The sequence below is a fragment of the Bemisia tabaci genome, chromosome 4 (assembly GCF_918797505.1).
Source record: "Bemisia tabaci chromosome 4, PGI_BMITA_v3".
NCBI lineage: Eukaryota > Metazoa > Arthropoda > Insecta > Hemiptera > Aleyrodidae > Bemisia > Bemisia tabaci.
The window spans coordinates 27,306,868-27,327,128 of NC_092796.1; the positions used below are offsets into that span (position 1 = coordinate 27,306,868).

Genomic DNA, 20,261 nt, shown 5'->3' on the forward strand with positions numbered 1-20,261 from the left:
CTATTTTTCCATGACTATTTGAGCAACTATTTTGGCACAGTATTCAAATATGTATGTAGCATGGTATCAGATGAAAATGAAGGCGCACCAGTGTATTCATATTTGCGTTGACAGCATTTTGCGCATTGCTCCAACGAACGCCGCGCCCCCGCGCCGGCAGCGCCGGGTAGAATTTGTTTGTTCCTTATTCCGGAAAATATCCAGCCAGCTCCAGCTATTTGTCATTCAAATGGATTCGGTGGAAAAACTGGAATTTTTCTATGGCGCCCTGAGCACTGATTCGTCCGCACGGATATAGACGACGGAGCAGTGCATAAATTGCACGAAGCACTTTTTTCAATTTTTCAGCTTCATTTTTTATGGCCCTTGCCCCTTCCAAAATCATCAAGTACCTATTTGACTGGATCTCTTACCCAAATTTTCTACAAAAGTAAAGAAGAGGACGAAGAGAAGAGGGAGAGGGAAAATAGTGACGGAAATCGTGTAAAATAAATGAATGGGGGAAAATTATTTTACTTTTAATAAATACTCTATGAAAACGAAAGTGAATATCTTACTATAGTTAGAAAGGTTGCTTAGTTGGAAATTATAGAGAGCAAGGCCCTAGCATTAAATTTTTGGCCCAGACACTAATTTGACTCACAATCAGTGGGGTCCGCCATAAAAAGAGTCACGGCAGAGGGGGTATGAAGGTCTTAGCCCCATATAATACGGGGTTCATTCCCGCAATATTTTGAGACATTGAAGCTGAATTGCTTTCTTTTTTGACAGTTTAAGCGGTAAATTCTCAGGTTACCTAAACCTTAAAATGGTACTTTTCAGGTTTTTTTGTGTAAAAAAACGAAATAGAAAATTCATCAACAAGCAGCAATTTTATGACAGAATGTCAGAAAACTGCGTTTTATTTTTCCTATGGAAAACGAATCAAGACGTTTTCGTTGGAAATAATTTTATTAATTTATTTATTTATTTATTTTATTTATTTAATCATTGCGAAACGAAATTACAATAATAATCATATTTAAACTGGCAAGACCCTTCTGTAAGCAATGCTGCTTGCGTGGAGGGCTGCATACAGAGAATAACAACATATAAAAATATTTAACATAAGGTAGCCCTGCCTGGTAGGTAAACTGAACAGTCTATAAAGTAAAAGTACAATAAACATACAATACAATACAATAAAGAAATAATATGTTTCGGAAGGTACTCCTAATTTTCGAATTTGGAACTTTCTCAAATTGCCAAGCCAGACGTTCGTTCACGGCGCTTCAAGCAACTATTTCAACCTTGATGTGTTGCACAGTATCATAAGCAAATGAAGGCGCGCTCGAATTAAGCGCATAATTTAGCTGATATTCATCAGCAGCAGGGAACAAGGCGAGTGGCGCGGGAAAAATTATTCTTTTTCAGTTTTCGACTCCATACCTTTGTGGTTTCAAAGGGTTTTTTTTTTACTGTGTTTTCAAATACGTGTCACCGTCACATCGCAGGTCAATACCTGTCTGTCGATGCGGCAATGTGGGAGAAATATAAAGGAGACAACTCGGCAACACTGGTAACACTCTGCCGCAGTCTGTCGGCATTTGTAGCTTTAGTTTGTACTTGCCATGGCTTGAAAAATGTGTCCTTTTTTCCTTTTCAGGACTGTTTATTGTCCGCAAATCCAGTTATAATGGTGCATTTACTTCTTCTCGCGATAGGCTCTCATCCAGTGTAACAATAGTTAATTTTTATGTCCAAATATCAACGATGGATCTTCCGCAGGCACCACAAGGTGAGAGGTTATGTTATGCTGATTCAAGTCAGATTCATGATTTATTTCAGTATTTTTTTGTTCTTTCATTATTTTCTGCATATTCGAATTATCCAGCTAAAGAATGCATTTGTAGTTTCCCTAAAAGAACGCGTGTTTCCCTTTATCTTATTCTCTGTGGACTACACCTACCGCTCCTAGCTCACAATTTGGATGATCTGCCTCCAAGTAATAACGGAACTTAACTGGAAACATGTCATTATACCAAGTTAAGAGTAACATTAATCCAACCTTGAGACTCAGTTCAAATACGTTTTATACTTAGTCATTCAATTCCTTGCAAAACAAGACGCTGCCTCTATTCGGAGCTGTGATCAGTAATTGGCGATGTGGGTATCAGAAATCTAGAAGAGTTTCTCGCTATCAGTTTCTCTCTTAGAGTGCACAGACCCGTTTGACTAACTTTATTATTTGCATAGAAAGATCTTCCACGGATCACATGGTGCCATCAAGCGGTGTATGTGGGTTTAATGTCTCTGTGATATCTGCATCATCATGAATAAGCACCATTCTTACTTTACTTTTAAACGTTTTTAAACAAGTTCATGGTTGATTCATCTTCATTTTTCATCAGCCAAAAGTATTATTGAGGAAGGAGTTTAGTGACATCTTCCTCAATCCAAGAGAAGTGACTTCAAAGCCCAATTCAGGCGCTTTATCTTTTTGTTGGCTTTGTCGGATGAAAAGTCGGATTTTGTGATACTAGAACGAGAACACACAATCTGACAAAATGAAGAACAGAAATTTGAACTTTACATGTGCAACATTTTATTAGTGTATGCTTTCATCTTCACAAATTCAATGAAATCCTGTCACGTTTCAGATATTGAGCTTAGAAATATTATTGATAAGCTAGCACAATTTGTTGCCAGAAATGGACCCGAATTTGAGGAAATGACCAAAAACAAACAAAAAGATAATCCAAAATTCAGTTTTTTATTTGGCGGAGAATACTACAACTATTACAAATATAAAGTTTCTTCTGAACAAGGATGTAAGTATATTTTCGTTTATTTTTATAATTGCTCCATTTGAATTGATACTAAGTTTGACCGTTGAATGTTCATAGGCTATCCCAAATTGAATGCAACGATAGCGACTTTAAAAAAAAACTAAAAAAGGCATCAACATGTGGTTTAGACAAAGCTCTAGAGGACGTTATTACCGATCAAATGAGACCTTGTTGAGCTCATTTGATGAAAAATTCGCCGATTTACAGAGTTTTGAAAATAGCGTATTGGCAAATCGCCTGCACGATTTTTATGATGTTTTGTTAAGAAAAACATAAATGAGCTGCAAATCATTTTGTACAGTGATTAAATGACACAAGCAAGTGAAACTGGCAACAGAGCGGTAACAGCGGCAACACTGTGGCTAGAGGACATGCGTTGCCATGGAAACGGCCTAAATTGGCCGGCGGCATGCAGTCGCCTGCTGTCGTCAAACAGGTGTCATTTATACTTCCTTATCTTGTGCCATTTTTCGCAATGAGTTCAGAGTTAAGGAGAGGACAACATTACCCGATCAGCACAATCTTCACCATATGCACATTGCTATTTATCAAATCTATCTGCCAAAGATAAACCAAGACGAACACAAAAACGGATTGCGTAATGTTGTTCTCTCCTTAACTCCGAACTCATTGCGAAAAATGGCACAAGATTGGGAAGTGTGAATGACATCTGTTTTGCGACTGCATGCTGCCGGCCGAATTTTGGCCATTTCAATGGGAACACAAGTCCCTTAGCGGCAGTGTTGCCAGCTGTCACTGCTCTGTTGCCCGTTTCACTTGCTTGTGTCATTTAATCACTGTACAAAATGATTTGCAACTGGTTTGTTTTTCTTGAGGAAACACCCTAAAAATTGTGCAGGCGGTTTGCCAACACGTCATTTTCAAAACGCTGTAAATTAGCGAGTTTTTTATAAATGACCTCAACAAGGTCTCATTCGATTGGTAATTATGTCCTCTAGAGCTCTGTCTAACCCACATGTCGATATCTTTTTTAGATTTTCTTTTAAATTGCCATCATTGCATTCTTTTTGGGACAGCCTATGTAGCAACGTTTGAGGCATAGTTGAAGTACCTCAATCTCTAAAAAAACTGACGTGGTTGTGTTTTTCTAAAAAAAAAGGAGAAAGAAAAAAAAATTTCAGCAGGCTTACAGGAAGGAGAAAATTTTGGTAGAATGAAAACCCTCATAACAACTTAAGATTTCCTTTGATAAAATTAAGCACTTACAAATATCATAGATTTTAAGACAAATTTTTGTGCTAAATTATCTCAGTGTAGTATCCCTAATGGTGTAAGCGATTTCAAGATTGCTTAGTTATCTACTGAGGAAGCTATATTTTTAGGAAAGTAAGAAATACTGGTCATTCCATGCCATCTGATGCTACTTTGAAAAAGTGACCCCATCAGAATTTGATGAAGTTTAGCATACTTAGTGTACATGCATAGCTTCGGAAAAACCCTATAAACCTTAAAATCGAGCATCTTTTGTTCTATCATCATTTCATTTTTTCTCTTGTGATTGCAGTGCTAAAAGGTAGCAAAGATGTGCCTCCTGCAGGAAATCGAAGCATGAGTGACTCTGGTAGTTCTCATTTACAACTAGCCGCTGCTGCTGTTCAATGGCTGCAGGCAGCACAGCAGCAGTCCAATTCTGGTACCACTGTCAGCAGTCTAATTCAGCAACAGAGTGCTTTAAACGAACAAATTATACAGAGCGAGAGTAACCTTTCCGCTCAACATGCTGTAAGTAAAATTAATTTTATTCTCTGTCTGTCAGGAATTTGATGCCTAAATAGTATCTTTTGTCATCATCATCATCATCATTTTATCAATAGCATCACCCCAAAAAAGGCTACTAAAATGAGAGCTGGTTCTTTGTGCAGCGAGAGAATTTTATCTTTGATATCTTGTATTTTCGCAAAACCATTTAAACCAGGAAATTGTTACAATCTGATTTAACAAATATACTTTTTGAGCCCAAAAAATGTAACACTCATGTTGAAAAAAAGCGAGAGAAGTGCAATTTATTTTCATGTAATTTGTTTCAGCAATTCCAGCAGGGTCGTACGAAAAGCTCCCTCCCCTCTACTTTAAAGTATTTTTTAACTTGTCAAGATGATAGAGGATGTTTGACATTACAATGATAGAAAATGTCAATTTTTCTCTTGTGTATTAAGTAATATTTGAAATTCCTAATCAGTACTATGTTTCATACATAATGTAATTGACACCCCAATAGGGGTGGCTGTACAAATAAAGTTAATAAAAAAAATGTTTCATACAGAACGTTTGTATCAAGAGTTTATATGATCTCTTGGTAAGAAAGCATTCTCCGATGGTTCGTTCCCAGCCTTGTCCAGTGGTCCATTGATTTCACCATGAATCAGTTGTGCCACAGCCACCAACATATTTTAATTTTTACTTCATCTTTCTCGCACTTTTGTGAATAACATTCAAAATGTCAATGTTTTAACAATTTATTGTGTTTGAATCTGCAGGTGTTAATGCAGCAACAACAGTTGTCAATTGATGACACCATTTCAAAATCGATCTCAGAAAAGTTACACAAAGATGCCGCCGAGTGTGGTATCAACTTCGATGAATTTAATTCAATTTTACAGCCCATCATCGATTCGTGTACAAAGGACTCAATATCAAACGGAAAGTCCTGGATTCTACAAAGAGCGACAGCCCCTAAACCAAACTCTGTAATATCTAACTACTTATTGAGCAAGTAAGGGCAAATTATTTTAATCACACCTTCTTTTATTTCTAACCTTACATTATTTTTTGGACTTCTCTCCAAAAACATCACTCACTTGATCTGGGACCACCAGATTAAAAAAATTCTCTATTTCAGATTCTAAGTATGTTAAATTCTGAAGTACGATCGAGATTAATTAACACGGTTACCAGAAGTCTCCCATCGAGGTCTACTAGGACACAAATATTCTTTCAGTGGCCACAGATGTGTAATTGTTTTTTTTTTTTTTTTTAAATCTCGGAAAAATGTTAGATATGATTGTCAGCAAGCTGTACATTTAAAAATTGTATTCTAGCAACAAAATAGTATCATTTACTTCTGTGATAGGACTTTAATACTTATGCAATTTGCATGTCAACCGTACTTATTGTCCTTTTTGAAAGCAATGCGCAACACTTGTGTCTATGTTGATTTCATTCATTCCTGTTAAAGTATTTGTAGGGAATTGTTCTTGCTACGTACAATTTTTCACCTAAAGCAAAATTTTTTTTCTTTTAGAGTGCTTGAGCCTGGAGCAACTTTTCTTCAAAAACTGCATGTAATTTATTTGGTTAATGATATCTTACACCATTGGTAAGTTCATTCGGTAACTTTTTTACTTTGATTTTGAGTGTCTACTCTGAAGACAAGTATTCTATTGTGATCTCCCCTGATACTAGACCTAAGCCAGGGATCTCCTGAAGAGTCCAATCCAAGGCTGTAGATTATGATAGTAATAGCCGTTCAGATTGCTCTTTCCTTTTACAGTGTACATGAAGACTTAGCAACAATAAAGGAACGAGTACCTCAAAATCAAAAATTAAGTTATGTATATGTGGCATGCCGTTCTTAGCTTCAAGGACAACATGTTGCACAATGAGACAAGTGCCACTAAGAATAAAGTAATGTCTATAACGTCCAAAAGATAGCACTAGCGGTATGTTCCGCTGCAATTTTGCAGTGACAAGTGGACCGAGTTTAACAGAAAGGAACCAAGCCACATCAGCTATTGCCAAGTTTAACTGGGCAGTTAAATGTGTTACAGGAGAACGTTTGTTTGGATTTCTTTGAAAATTTTAAGAAATTTGCTTCGTACCTACCATGGAGAATTTTCACTGAAATTTGCACGAAAATCCGCACAACCGTTTTCGTGTAAAAAATTAAATTGACCAATTAAATTTGGCAATAGCTGATGTGGCTTGGTTCCTTTCTGTTTAACGCGGTCCAAGTCTTCATTTAATTTTAAATGTATCTATTGTCCAACTGTTGACTACTTTGCTTGTCTTGATGGCTCTCATTTTAACCAGTTCTGAAAATTTTTTGGACCGGAAAAAAATAATCAAAACAAAGCATCAAAAGCCTAATATGAATTGAACTACCTGTATTCCTTCATTATTTTATGTATACTGTAGTTTTGAAGAATGTAAGAAGTCTTCTATCATTTTCAGTGTACGAAAGGGCACCGATGGATTGAAAAAAGCTTTAGAAATTGTTGTTGTACCTATGTTTTGTTCCGCCTCATTGGATGCAACTGAAGACCAGCAAGGAAAACTCAATAAGGTATGATCCTTTGCTTGTTTCCTCTTTTAAGCTTTTCACTTGCTCGTAGAGGAAAGTGACAAATTCACGTGGTTTCATTTAACATAATCAGACTGATTAAACCTGAGCTTGTGGAAATTGACGAAAATTTCATGGGGCATGATGTTGGAATTTACAAATGATGTAGTCTTAGGTATGCTGAAAGCTAGGTATGCTAGAGCTAGGTAAGTTGTACGCAAACACTACTTATATAGTTCCTTTTAGCATAAGTATGTCCATTTGTCCATTTCAGAAGATCCCCTAGGTAAATGACGCTAAATTTTGGGATTTTTTCAGTAAGTCCTTTTTTCCACAGTATAATAAGACCTCAATAAGTCAAAATGTATCACTTCTTCACGCTATCCTCACACTTTAATACTTGAAATTGCTTGTAACTTGCAGGAAAACCCCATTTCCGTCACAGATTGCCAAAAACTTTGTTCACTTAAACAACTTTATCTGGATTGCTCAAATTTTTTTGCACTTGTTTTTTTACCTCAGTGATATAAAGGAACTCCTGTTTCTTGAAGAAAGCACTTATAAATCATCGTTGGAACTGTAAAGTTTTCTCTGTCCCTGACCACTATATTAAATGACTGCTACTTCTGTATCTTTGAAACTATCATGCAATAAAACCATCTGAGGAAGTTATTTCATGAATTTTTCTCACCCCCTCTACTAAACTTAGACGCTATGTGGAAAAACATGCATCAACTTCCGGAATGTGCGACTGGCCCGGTCGTGTGCCGGTCACATGAAAAGAGGGAACCCAAACAAGAAAGGGAACAAATGGGGAATCCCCATAAAAACAGGGAAACCTCGTGTGAAAAAAGGCGTTTTAGTGGTGGAATACTTAATCTGACTTCTGGGGTAAAAAATGTTTCTTCCTAATCTCCTGGGGAAGGGGTCATAAATTTTATGGTGAAAAATGAAGGAGGATCGATTGAACTTGAGGGAAGTCTCAGTTTAGAAACGCCTGACACGGAACTTGTATGTTTACAAAAATGATAATAATTAGGACAAGATTTTACGTAATCTATATATTCACTTGTTTTATTTTTATATGAACCCGAATAACTTTGCCACGATTTCAATATGTCTGAACTGTCATGACAGCTCAAAAGCAAGATTTATCCCTTGGATTAAAAAGTTGTTTTCATGTGCTTCATTGCCTCTTTTTTCCAAGAATTTTTCTGTACGAACCATTGTATGTTTGTGATTTATTTTTTAACATATCATGATTATGTTTGTTCCAGTTATTAACACTGTGGGAATCGAAAAACCATTATTTCGACGGGGACATTATCTCTAAGCTAAAGGAGCCTCAAACTTCTTGGACTGATTACAAATCAGCTTTAATGGCATCTCACTCTTCCATCGTTGAGACTATCTCAGCAGCAACTAAGGCAACATTACATAACTATCAATCACAGCATGAAGCATTCGTCAACCATGCATTACAGCAAATTCAAGTAAGTTTTCGAGATTATTGATCAAACATTTATTTGTAATTTCTGATTTCTGAAGGGACGAGTTCATTCTGAATACTTTGGTTCATGCATAACCACACGTGAGGTTGTTATTTTAAATCTTCAGAGACCTGATAACATTAAGGATTTTCTAACTTCACTTTGCAATTCCCAAGTTTTTAGAAGCAGTCGGTTTTTTTCTAGGAGTAGTTGGATGAGGAGATCCACTATTGGAGTGAGACTGAGAGCTATTGGAGTTTTCAAAGGCAGGGAAATTGAGCTTTTTCAATGATTATCAGTTACACAAACTGATTGCGGTGGACGCAGGGGTCGTAAGACAGTGTGTTGGAGTATTTTGCCAATGTGCGCTAAACATTCAACATAAAGCTGAAAATCTCAATACAAAGTGTGCTTGTATGAGCTTTTTCCCTCTGTATTGAGATTTTCAGCTTTACTTATGTTGAATTTTTTACGCACTTTGGCAAAAAACTCCAACATACTACAGTATCAGTTACTTGGGCTAAAGCTCAAGAGCCCAACGAAAAGACATGCATGGCAAAAATGTAAAGACTCAGAGCTCTGACAGCAGTAGCCTCATCGAAATGTAACAATTATTCCAGAGCAAGGTGTAATGGTAGCCGATTGATAAGAATTCATTATTTCAACACCCCAAGGTTTAACTTTTTACAGAGCTGTAAAAAAGCTCTCCTAAGCAATGACGGCAATCTATGAACTGTTTTTACTTTTGGAGTTTTATCTTATTTGTCAATGGACTTCTAGACAAGGTGCAAATGTAAGCATTCTGATATATGTTTTCTGATTAAAATTCCACATAGAAAACAATTCTTGTAATGGAAAGTACTCAAATTTAGTCTTAACCAAGATATTTAAAGCTTTTAAATTTGTGAATGCAGACCTTTTGCCTATGAAAAAACGTTACTGCAACAGTTTTTGCAGTATTAAAACGTAGCAACCTCAGTCTTAGTGCCTTGTTTCAGCTGTTAAACATTGTTAACACTCCGAATATCACAAGGTGGGAAGGGAACATTGTTCAATTAAGGAGCCTGTTAAAACTGTTAAGTGCAGGATTTGATTCAAGTAGGCTATTGGAGCAGGGAATTCAAATTTCTTGTAAGCAACGTAAACTAAAAATGTTGATATTTTAATTAGGAGTTGATTTCAGTAATTTTTGTCGCAATCCTGTTCTGCATGAAATTTCAGCCAGGGAACATGTATCATAAATCTTAAATTGGCACCTTGTCCAATGGTCGATTATTCATGAAGATATTTTCTTTGGTGTGTTTTCTCAGACGTTAGAATCACAGAAACAAGCTCTAGAGAAGCAGAATCAGCTTGCCTCTGTGATGAATACCATCTCTAGTGGAATGAACCCCGAGCCACCAAGCAATGCAAACCATAAAGAAGAAGCGCAACCTCCAAATCACCTAGTCAATTCCTCGCTCCCAATGAAACATGTAGATGAGCCAAGTCAAAATCATGACTTCAGCACGGCGAATCACAGCTACGACCAGTCGAACCCTGCCTTCAATCACTCATCAAACGATTCCTACAGCATGTACTCAGGGAACCTACCGCAAGATTCTTCTTCTCAAGGTTTTGAGAATCCTCCAATGTTACCGATTCCTCCTCATGCATATTCTGGTCCACCCCCTGGATTTCTGCCCAACTTACCTCCACGTGAGTACATACTGCAAAGCAGGGGTATATAATGGTACAGTGCAGTGCGTAAGCAAGGGCTCATAAGTCATGAGAAAATCGCTTAGTGCACCTCCGCTACGCAGTCTTGTAGTTAGATTACTTAATTTTTTAGATGTAATTAAAATCTGTTCTGGAGAGACCTAAGATTTTTTTTGGGGGGGGGGGGGGGGTTGTACAATTAATAAACAGACAAAATGACCATATTGCTATTGTTAATATTTTTTCTTCAAATGATTTATTTTTTAATTCCTTTTTGAAGCCAAATAACTAATCGTTTTAAATTATGCTACTTTTTCATAGTTCAGAAATTGCTCTAAAAAGCATATTTTTTCATCATGATTTGTTCAATATCACCCTATTAAACCAGCCAGTATTTAGACTTTATATTTTGTATAAAGAGATCTGTTTGGTTTCTCTGATTTTCAGAACTTTTATATTTTTTACATCTTGCCAAGTTTTGATCATATCCTTGTTATAATTTTCGATTGGTATTGTAATGAACAAACAGTACATGCTAACTAATCTTTAAACTTACTATGGGCCCGTTGCAAACTTTTGTTAGAGTAAAAATAAGAGTTGTTTCCATTAGTATATGTCTCAAAAATCACAATGAGCGCATTGGCTAAGTTTGAAATGTACTCCGAACTTCACAATGTATGCAAGAAATTTTCGTTTTTTTGAGCTTTCCGCTTCAAAAATGATACTATGGCATAGGTGAACATTTTGTTAGAGGAGTCATTACATTCAATCCTTTTGCAATAGCAATACCCAACATAGCCGACGCTTCCGTGCAAATCGCAATCGGGAACACAAAATCAACCGAAACGGATCTTTCTCAACAAGAAGAAGTCGTGAATGTAAAAACGCTGGATTGTTACCAAATGGTTAGAATTTCGTCCAGACACATGTGTTTCGACGGATTGGTGTCGACCATGTTGAATATTGTGTAGTATCCTAGTGCACAGGGGTTGGATAGAACGACACCTCTAACGCATGTTCACCTGTGCCGTGGGATCGTTTTTGAAGCAACAGGCCCATTATGAGCTAAAATATGATTTGAATGATTTCAAATCACTTATTGAACCCTTCCCCCCCTTCCTCTACATTTCTACATGAATATCACATTTTTGTCTCACTGAAATTTATTTGCCAACAGCCAATATAGAGCTGCCTGATCTTAGTCGCCCGCCGCCAGGATTTCAACCACAACCTCCGCAGCTTCTGGGGCCGCCTCCACCAGCGGAGATCAAACCAGAAGATCTTTTACCTTCATTGCCCTATTATGACTTACCTGCTGGATTGATGGTTCCTTTAATTAAAGTAAGGACTTATTTCCCTCCTTATTTTAAATAATCTTTGTGGACTGTTCATCAGTTGTGACGTCTCAGATAGATGTTATTACACACCCTTAAAATTGTGTCTAAACAAATCACATCAGAACCTGATCGGTTTGCTTGAATTTTTCCTTATTTTGAAAGATGCTTTGTTTCTATCCAATTTAACGTATTTGACATACATAAGAACTAAAGCTGAACATTTCAATAGTGATAGGGTTTTTGTAGCATAAGTTTAGTCCCTTTTTTTCCACTTTGATTGCTAACTTTTTTATATTCACTTCTTTCTGGAACTAAATTTTTCTGAAGGAAAGTTAAAAGGCACTGTGACAATAGGATTATTTGTACAGATAAGTTATTCTAAAAAGGTTTTATACATCTTATCTCAAAAGAAATCCAGAAAATTATGAAGCTTGTCGGTTAAAAATTTGATATTTTTTCTAGATTCTTTATTCTGGGTCTTTTTCCCTCTTTCAACTATTTTTAGACAGTTTTTCACGACAAAAATGTACTTCTCTTGATCACTATCAACTAATAGTAGTTCTCATCAAATACCGGTAAATTACAGCTCTACCAGGGAAGAACAGAGTGTGAGTTAGAGAGCGGAATGTAAAGTATATTACAAAAAGTAAAAGGAGAAAAAAATGTATTTTTCAAGCATAAATTCTCTTCAAACCACATTGTCCTTGACACATCCAGTTCAAAGTATCAAATGGACTACATTTTGCAATTTGGAACTATAAATTCTTGCTCAGTTTGAAAACAATGCATGTACCATTAGTTTCTCTATGCACGCAAGTGTTTTTTCGGATGAGCCAAAAATTATAGTTCCTAATCGCAAAATGAAGTCCAAATGAGAATAATGAAGACAAAAGGTCCAGAGGGATATCGCTGTTTTGGGCCCCAATGAAAATTATTTTCGGAAAAATGGTTCTTTTGCCAGCGTTTTGTCTGTATCCATATTATTTATTCATATTTCAAAAAAATAGTGAGTAATTCCTGTTTCTCTTGTCTAAAATCTTGCTTTATTCCTCTGAATTGCAGTTAGAAGATAGTTCTTACAAACCTTTAGATCCTGATAGTATCCGATTACCACCCCCAGCACCACCTTCGGAGAGGTTATTAGCAGCTGTTAAAGCATTTTATGCTCCACCAGGACATGATCATCCTCGAGACAGGTACAACTATCAATGGAATCCCTTTTTTTTTTCAACAAATTTCTTATTCATTCATCATCAGGGCTGTGCATATAGTGAATGTTTCAAACGGAGCAAAAAGCGAATAATTTTGCCAATTATTCGCGAATAAGTATCATAAAAGTATGATTTAAGTCAATTATTCACAACTACCAATAATAAAACGAATTATTAAAGTGGTGGATGAAACTAACTACGAAGAGTCATAGAAAATATGAAGGACCGTGCATGAAATATCAATAAATTCAGTGCTGGCTATATTTTAGTACTATTTGATGTGACGTTCCCTACAGCGTATTGAGCATGATCAGCTTTTAAAATTTAACTTTCCATATGTCGAGTGTCAAAAATTGCAGGACTGAAAAGTGAATTTTCAATCATCGATCAGATGTTAAAAGATTTCTACTACTTCTACTAGATATTGGGGCTAGTATCAAAAAATTTCCTTTTCAGCTCTGCTTGTCTCAATAGCGACTCTTTATAAGTTCGATCTTCAAGTTTAATTTTGTTTAGGAGGCTGTAAGGAACACCATATCGAAAAGGGTGTACATTTAGCCAGCTTGGTGTCATATTTTTTGGTAATCTGTGAGTAGTCCATTGGTTTTAGTGACTCAAAAAATATTATGTAGAGTTTAATGAAGAGAAAGCGCATCAAAATTTCCATTAAACTTCACTGAGAAGTTCGATTGCTATTTTACTGTGTGCATGTTGGACCAGAATTAAATTAATGCTCAAGTTATCCTTTTTCCTGGAGCTTTTACTATGATTTCAGCGTACCGAGATAACTCCATTTACTTTCTCTGTATGATCATCATCAACTTCAATTTTTGTCTTTTCAGTGAAGGGTGGGAGAAGCTAGGTCTGTATGAATACTATAGAGCAAAGAATCTTGCTAAGAAGCGGAAAGAAGAAGAAATAAGTCAAGGTATCAGAGAAAAATCAAAGTCTCCTTCGCCTGTCATTCGATCTAAATCAAGAAGTCAATCTCCAACGCCGAAGAAACGCTACCGAAGGTTTGTTGAATATGCCATCATATTTGATCACAAAACCTTATCCAACTTAGATGGCAGTTACAGATCTTTCATCAGTTACAAGCCACAGTCTCTGTAGGAGTTTGAAGAGTGGTAGGCAAGGGGTGGTATTTTGTATTTAATTTTTAGCCGAAAATAAATGGTGCAATGGTGTTATGGTTGAGAACATTTTCTCATCTCATTGTTCTACTTTTTCTGTACTTTTGCTCAATTTCTCGCCTAAATTGTTGATTGCCTGTTAAATTTTAACCAGAGGATCAGATTTTTAGTCTCAAAATGTCTGACGAGAGAGTCATAAAAGACTTTCAATTTGTAAAATTTAGTATCTAAGCACTGAAATTCCTCATAGCATCATTTAAAGTTTGTTTTTTCCTGGAAGTGGTATGTACCACCGGTTCTCTCTAGGAAATGGTTTTGCCTCAAGCATATTCCTGAAATCGGCTCTTTTTGTTAGATTTTTTTAATCTGTCAACAAAAAGACTTAGGTGAAATACTTTCTGCGCCGGTTCTCTGGAAAGTAAGAGTAATGACCATAAATCTCTGGAGCTATTATAGATAAAAACACTGTAGAAAGTAGCTAAAATACTGAATTTGGCTCCATAGTTGCCTGGAAAAGTGCCTTAATTTCTCCATCTTGCAGGTCCAAAATTGTATGATTTGTTGTCAACAAGTAAGTTGTGGCCTCAAGATGTTTTTATTGATTGTTGTACCCGATTTAGGAACATTAAACTTGCATTTTAGATGGCCTTCGCACATTAGATCACTCTTTAGGTTTGTCAGGCATAGCTCTCTCAATGCGGTCTGAGAGCTTTGATTGTACCTCACATTACTTCTCTAAATTTTAAATATTCAAGGAATATTTCTATTCATACATATTTTAAATTATAACATTACTGGATATCTCTAAACATTTGAGTAAACACAAAATAAATTTTTGTAATATCTGATATTTCTACTCCTCTAATTTTGCTGAATCCAAATAGAATGTCATGTCTCTTTTATTTATGCATTTATTCATTATGGTACATTGCCAAACTACAACAATTTTCAAGATCATTTTGCAATCAATTTGTGAAGATTTCATAAACCCTAACACTACTTGCCTCTTCCATCATTGTTTGTTCACAGTCGCAGCAGATCAAAATCTCGGGACAGAACCCCAGTGACTCGTAATGGTAACACGAGGACACCCATCAATCGCAAGCTAATGAGCGACATCGGGAGGGAAAGAGAAATGGAAGGAGATGGAGTTGGGATGGGGGTTACTCCTAATTTAAGGGACCGCGACAGAGATAGAGAGCGAGACAGAGATAGGGATCGGGATAGGAGCAGATTTGATCGAGATAGAGATCGAGACCGTGATAGGGATAGAGATAGGGACAGAGATAGAGATAGGGACCGCGATCGAGATAGGGACCGAGATCGGGGCAGAGATAGAGACAGAGATAGGGACAGAGACAGGGACAGAGATAGGGATAGGGACAGAGATAGAGATAGGGACCGTGATCGAGATAGAGATAGGGATAGGCATCGAGATTATGATAGGGATAGAAGAAACTCACCAATTCCATTCAGAGATGAAGAAACTCGAAGTCCTACGCCTCCATCTTTCCTGTAAGTGTTATAATACTAAATTTTCTCTTGTTAGTGAGTCTGCTAACATTGTATATCGTTTTACAAATTTATGTGGAAAATTGTATATGAATGAACTTAAAAATAGTAGTGAAATCGGTCAGTCTATGGAATGACCAATTTTAGCAACAGAGAATGATATTTAGCCTGTGACTCAATACCTGCTCAACCTAAAGAATCCTAGTTTTTTAATTCTTTGTCAAGGAAAGTGGTTTAATACCAGATTGTCTTCCTAGACAAATTTTTCGCATTCAGCCGTTGCTACTATCACGCATTGCATTTGGGCCAATGGTTCTCTATTTTACCATCAAACTTCAACTTTTATTTTTTGCTTTGGTCATTTGCTAATCTTGAAAACATGTGCCCTGATGAATTTTTTGGGACATACATCCATTACTTGACCCAATTTCATACTCATGCAAATACCTCATTCTAGGCAAATAGCCATTGGCCGCAGCAAATAACAATCGTCATCATTTGCGTACGCAAACAAAAAAAATTTTGCGGCATCTTTACTTTTATTCACTATTTTTTCTACATAAATGTTTGATTGTGTTGGTTTTCTTTACATATTGTCTGAATAATTACAGAGCACATAATTTGTTAAATCTTTTGTTTCTTATAGTGGATCCACATATGCGAAAACACCTGTAGAAAAAATAGATGAATCTAACAAAGGACATCAGATGTTGAAAAAAATGGGCTGGGGCGGAGCTGGTCTTGGTGCTAATGAACAAGGAATTGAAGCACCTATAAGTGGGGGAGAGGTAAGTCTGTCCTTTTTTCTCTCCCTTGCGTCTTGTGTACTTAGTAGCCTTCGAAATAGTCCTAAATGAAAGCATTTGCTTTAATGCATCAAATAGTAGAGACAATACCTCTTGTGATAGCTAATGGCTTGATGTGGCGATGCCTGAGATGAGAACTTTAGTACCCATTTTTATGTTATTTTTTTAAAACAAGCCAGAAAACTGTGAATAATTATTCTTATCATTCTTGGAGCCAGTAACTTTAAAGAAATATTTTCTTGCAATCAAAAGAGGCACACTATAAATTCACACAGTTTTTATTTGAATTGTTTGTATCAAAATTAGGGGTGCTCTATCGGTTTTTTGTGAACTGTCAAAATGGTTTTGTCAAGATGTACTAATGGTAACAACACCCTCATCATAAATTCTCCCCTTATTACAGATATCAGAAATTTTGGAGCTGTTAAAAATTAACTGTTGCCATATATATGAATCTGATAGGTCAAGCAATCCAGCGGACAGACATTAGAGACACCAATGCTGTGACTCAATAAAGCCGACTGTTTCTGATAATAGCAGCCTTACCAAAGTGTAACCAGCACTTTCAGCTTAAGCGTACTAACACAGAATTGAGAATTGTTTGAACATTTCTGATCGGTATTTGCTGTACAGAGTTTAACAGGACTGTTAGTTTCTGATTCCGAATTCCTTCCTTGCACAGCCCTGATATGGTTAAAATGTTTTTATATTTCACTGTTTTCATTCTTCTATCCTGGACTGACTTTATATTGTCATTTCTTTCAGGTGCGGGATCGTAGCGATCTGTACAAAGGTGTTGGAATAAATGTAAATGATCCTTATGAGAATTTCCGGAAAAGCAAGGGTCAAGCATTTATCACAAGGATGAAAGCTCGAGCGGAAGAGAGAATGTAATCATCGAATGACTGTAAGGCTCTCTTTATTACTTTTCTACTATCTATCGTAAGCCTCCTTGTCTTAAAGAAAGTGCTCACTTCTAGGAAGGGAAGGAATCAAAATCAGAAGCAGAAGGAAAAAACAAAGAGCTAATATTAAGAGGAGTTGACAGTAAAATACTTATTTTTGAACTTGATCCTCATTAAGATTTTCATTGGTCCAAAAAGTCTCACTTTTTTTCTTTTTCTTCTCTGAGATCAGTCTGAAAGTATTTAAAAACATTGAAATTTTTAGAACTGAATGGGTCAGTGGCATGAAATTTCTGCAGAGTGTCTGACTGTTGTTTCCAAAGTAAAATTTTATGAAAATCTCAGCAAGTCCATTCGAAGGTTTAGAAAAGCATTTCTAAGGGGAAGAATAAGCGGATGGAAATCTGGCCAACCAGAGGCTGACAGTCGTTATGATGTAACTAGGCCATGTCTGTGGCAATCAGCGAATGCGGACTCCCTTGCCTGCCCTTGTCATAACAGACCACCAAGAATATCGTTTCAAATGGGTGCAGATTTTGTAAACTTCAAAATCCATTTTCTCTGTCATCTGGAGTGAGGGAAATCTGAAATTCACTGGGAGCGCAACAAACATAGTACTATAAGAAACTGAATTTGAAAAAAAAGGCGCCAAATTTAGTAGGAATAGGAATTTATAAAAGTAGGAGGTGTAAAATGGAGGGGATATCCCACGCTATCCTGAGAGTCCACCTCTACATCAAGATGAACTCTCCATGCAAAGATAGGGAGCAAATACACTAGCAGTGATGCCGTGTTTTCAGTTTTAGAGTCTCCAAATAAAGTGGCAGCCCTGTCAATGTATTGTAGCAGAGACGCACTCTAGCTTGAGAGTACGCCTCTGTTGGGAGCACCTCGGACATACGTGAGAGATCGCGTATTTCCGAGGTGATAGCAGGCAGGTGCTTTGGTTGGCGCGTGCCGCGTCAGGGTTAGAGCTTTTGGGCACCGCTATATAGCGGCGGCCAAGCGGCCAAGGAGTGGTCAGTTGCGTACATGCGTACTTGCCGGTGATCGCCACCTTAGGGCATTCTAGACGTCATCGTGAGTTGGGCTATTTCCCCATCCCCTAGACCATTACAGTATTTGCTCCCTATCTTTGCATGGAGAGTTTGTCTTGATGTAGAGGTGGACTCTCAGGATAGTGTGAGATATCCCCTCCATTTTGGCGTCAACTCGAGAGCTTTTTTTGAGCTTGGGAGTTGATTTCAGAGAAAACCAGTGGCACCATCGTGTTTCTCGCAAACTTTTACCTAAGAATCTACAGTCAAATCGCAAATTCCTCACACATGCAACATCTCCGTTGGTGGCAAATTAACAAAGAATGGCGCCTTCTTTCAATTAAATTCTCCACTTTAAAGTTACTGAGCCCATTTTCTCAAAACATCATTTTTACACTTACGGCTCTCTTTGCTATCACGGCGGTCTTACCAAAACGTAGCTGTAAGGTGTTGTGTCAGTAGGAAAATTAATTATAAATTCTCGTGAACGTACTCCTTATTTCTTTGTATATTTTTTTTTGGTATCGGTAGTAATTGGAAAATATCTGTTTGGTTTGTTTCAGTCAAGTCACACAGATTAATGATAGAGCTGAAACTGTTTACGTGCTGTAGCTTTTTCTTGATCTCAGAATTTTCTGAGATATGTTTTTCTTTCCAGCCGATAGGAAGGAATGAAATTGTTTTTATTGTGATTTCTTGCGCATGACTTGTGTACATCATTCTTTTTTTTTTTTTTGGGTTTTAAAATAAGTCTGATGTAAATAATATACATTATTAGATTAAGTCCTGTAAGTAAATTATTATTATTTTTTTCTCCCTGTTGTGACTCACTATTTTTAGTGCAAAATGCACGTTTTTTAGTGACGCTGATGCATCTTGTAAAACAATTTTGTAAATTGATTTTTGAAATTAATAATTTTTCAAAATTTTTCTGCTGCGTTTACTTATTTGCCTCTTTATTGACACTTGATTTCTCCAACATTAATTAAACTGTCTGCTGCTGTAAGACTTTCAATACTGTGAAAGCAGCCAAATTCTATTTTTCAAAATATACCATCTAACTGAGCCATCTAGTAAGTTTTGCATCTAGACCAAAAATAAGCACAAAACCAAGAAAGAGGCGGCCAATTTTAACCAAGGACTGAATCGCAGCTTGTATAAAACTGAATCTCTTCACATTCCCCTAGTAGTACACCTTGTAAAATACATTGGGGAAAAATGTAAAACTGCTATTTTATACAAGTTTGTACGTTGTATGCTAAAAAGTTTTCAGCGGAGTCATAAATTGTCAGAATTCAAGAATATTATGTAAATAAATTTGTGACCACAGAAGTTAATAAAGGTAATTTTTAGTTTGTACTTATTAAGTATTTTTCTCGTAAAAAAAAACTTAATAGGCAATTTTTTTCTGGTCAAATCCATTGATTTTTTTTGTTTTTACAGTATTTGGTTTTGTAAATTTTACGTCTTGTGCTATTAGGGATCTCTCCCAGTTTTTTGATAAATGCAATGCTTATTCACATCCTATAGTTACAGTGAATACTGGCTTATCTACTTTTTTTTATCAACAATAATTATTAGCTGGCTACGACTTTTGATTGCTTCCAGGATGGATGGGGGAAAAGGAATTAAGGGCCCAGGAGAATGTAAACGCAAGATGATGTTTGAAAAATTCAGAGAGGAGGAAAAGATATAAAACGAGAACTCTCCTATCATAATTTGCTCCGTGTTTTTTTCAGAAGTTATATACTGTGAAGGAGGGTTTGTGCCAAACCTGGCTTTATTTCCAATTGTTAAGGGGAGGGGGAATTTTGAAATGCCCTCAATGGGCATTTGTTGCCGCATCTGATCAATGAGTGCGAGAGAGACAGACGATAAAACGGCGGCGTTTCAAGGCCGAGTGTCTCATCCATCCATGAAATATCACATGTTTAAACCAAATAAGAAAAGGGCTTTTCTGTCTAACGGCAGTGTGCAATTTGTGCGCAAGGCACTGTTCAGACT

At 36.6% G+C, this 20,261-nt stretch overlaps 1 protein-coding gene across 1 annotated transcript; it reads left to right on the forward strand.

The window, feature by feature from the left end:
* Positions 1 to 1,552: 1,552 nt before the first annotated feature.
* scaf6 (SR-related CTD associated factor 6) lies at positions 1,553 to 19,187 on the forward strand. The gene is made up of 15 exons (XM_019062412.2): positions 1,553 to 1,777; positions 2,640 to 2,810; positions 4,354 to 4,571; positions 5,327 to 5,562; positions 6,091 to 6,165; positions 7,020 to 7,131; positions 8,406 to 8,621; positions 9,929 to 10,316; positions 11,494 to 11,657; positions 12,716 to 12,849; positions 13,707 to 13,880; positions 15,027 to 15,512; positions 16,156 to 16,297; positions 17,081 to 17,222; positions 18,821 to 19,187. The coding sequence occupies exons 1-14, from the start codon at positions 1,753 to 1,755 to the stop codon at positions 17,207 to 17,209; spliced, it is 2,670 nt and encodes an 889-aa protein (XP_018917957.2). The 5' UTR covers positions 1,553 to 1,752; the 3' UTR covers positions 17,210 to 17,222; positions 18,821 to 19,187.
* The last annotated feature ends 1,074 nt before the right edge of the window (positions 19,188 to 20,261 follow it).

Excerpts from the sequence above, each read along its gene's own strand:
- scaf6 (XM_019062412.2), top strand. The coding sequence starts at position 1,753 with ATGGATCTTCCGCAGGCACCACAAG. Across the intron at positions 12,850-13,706 it reads CATGATCATCCTCGAGACAG|TGAAGGGTGGGAGAAGCTAG; the intron begins GTACAACTATCA and ends TTGTCTTTTCAG. Across the intron at positions 13,881-15,026 it reads CCGAAGAAACGCTACCGAAG|TCGCAGCAGATCAAAATCTC; the intron begins GTTTGTTGAATA and ends GTTTGTTCACAG.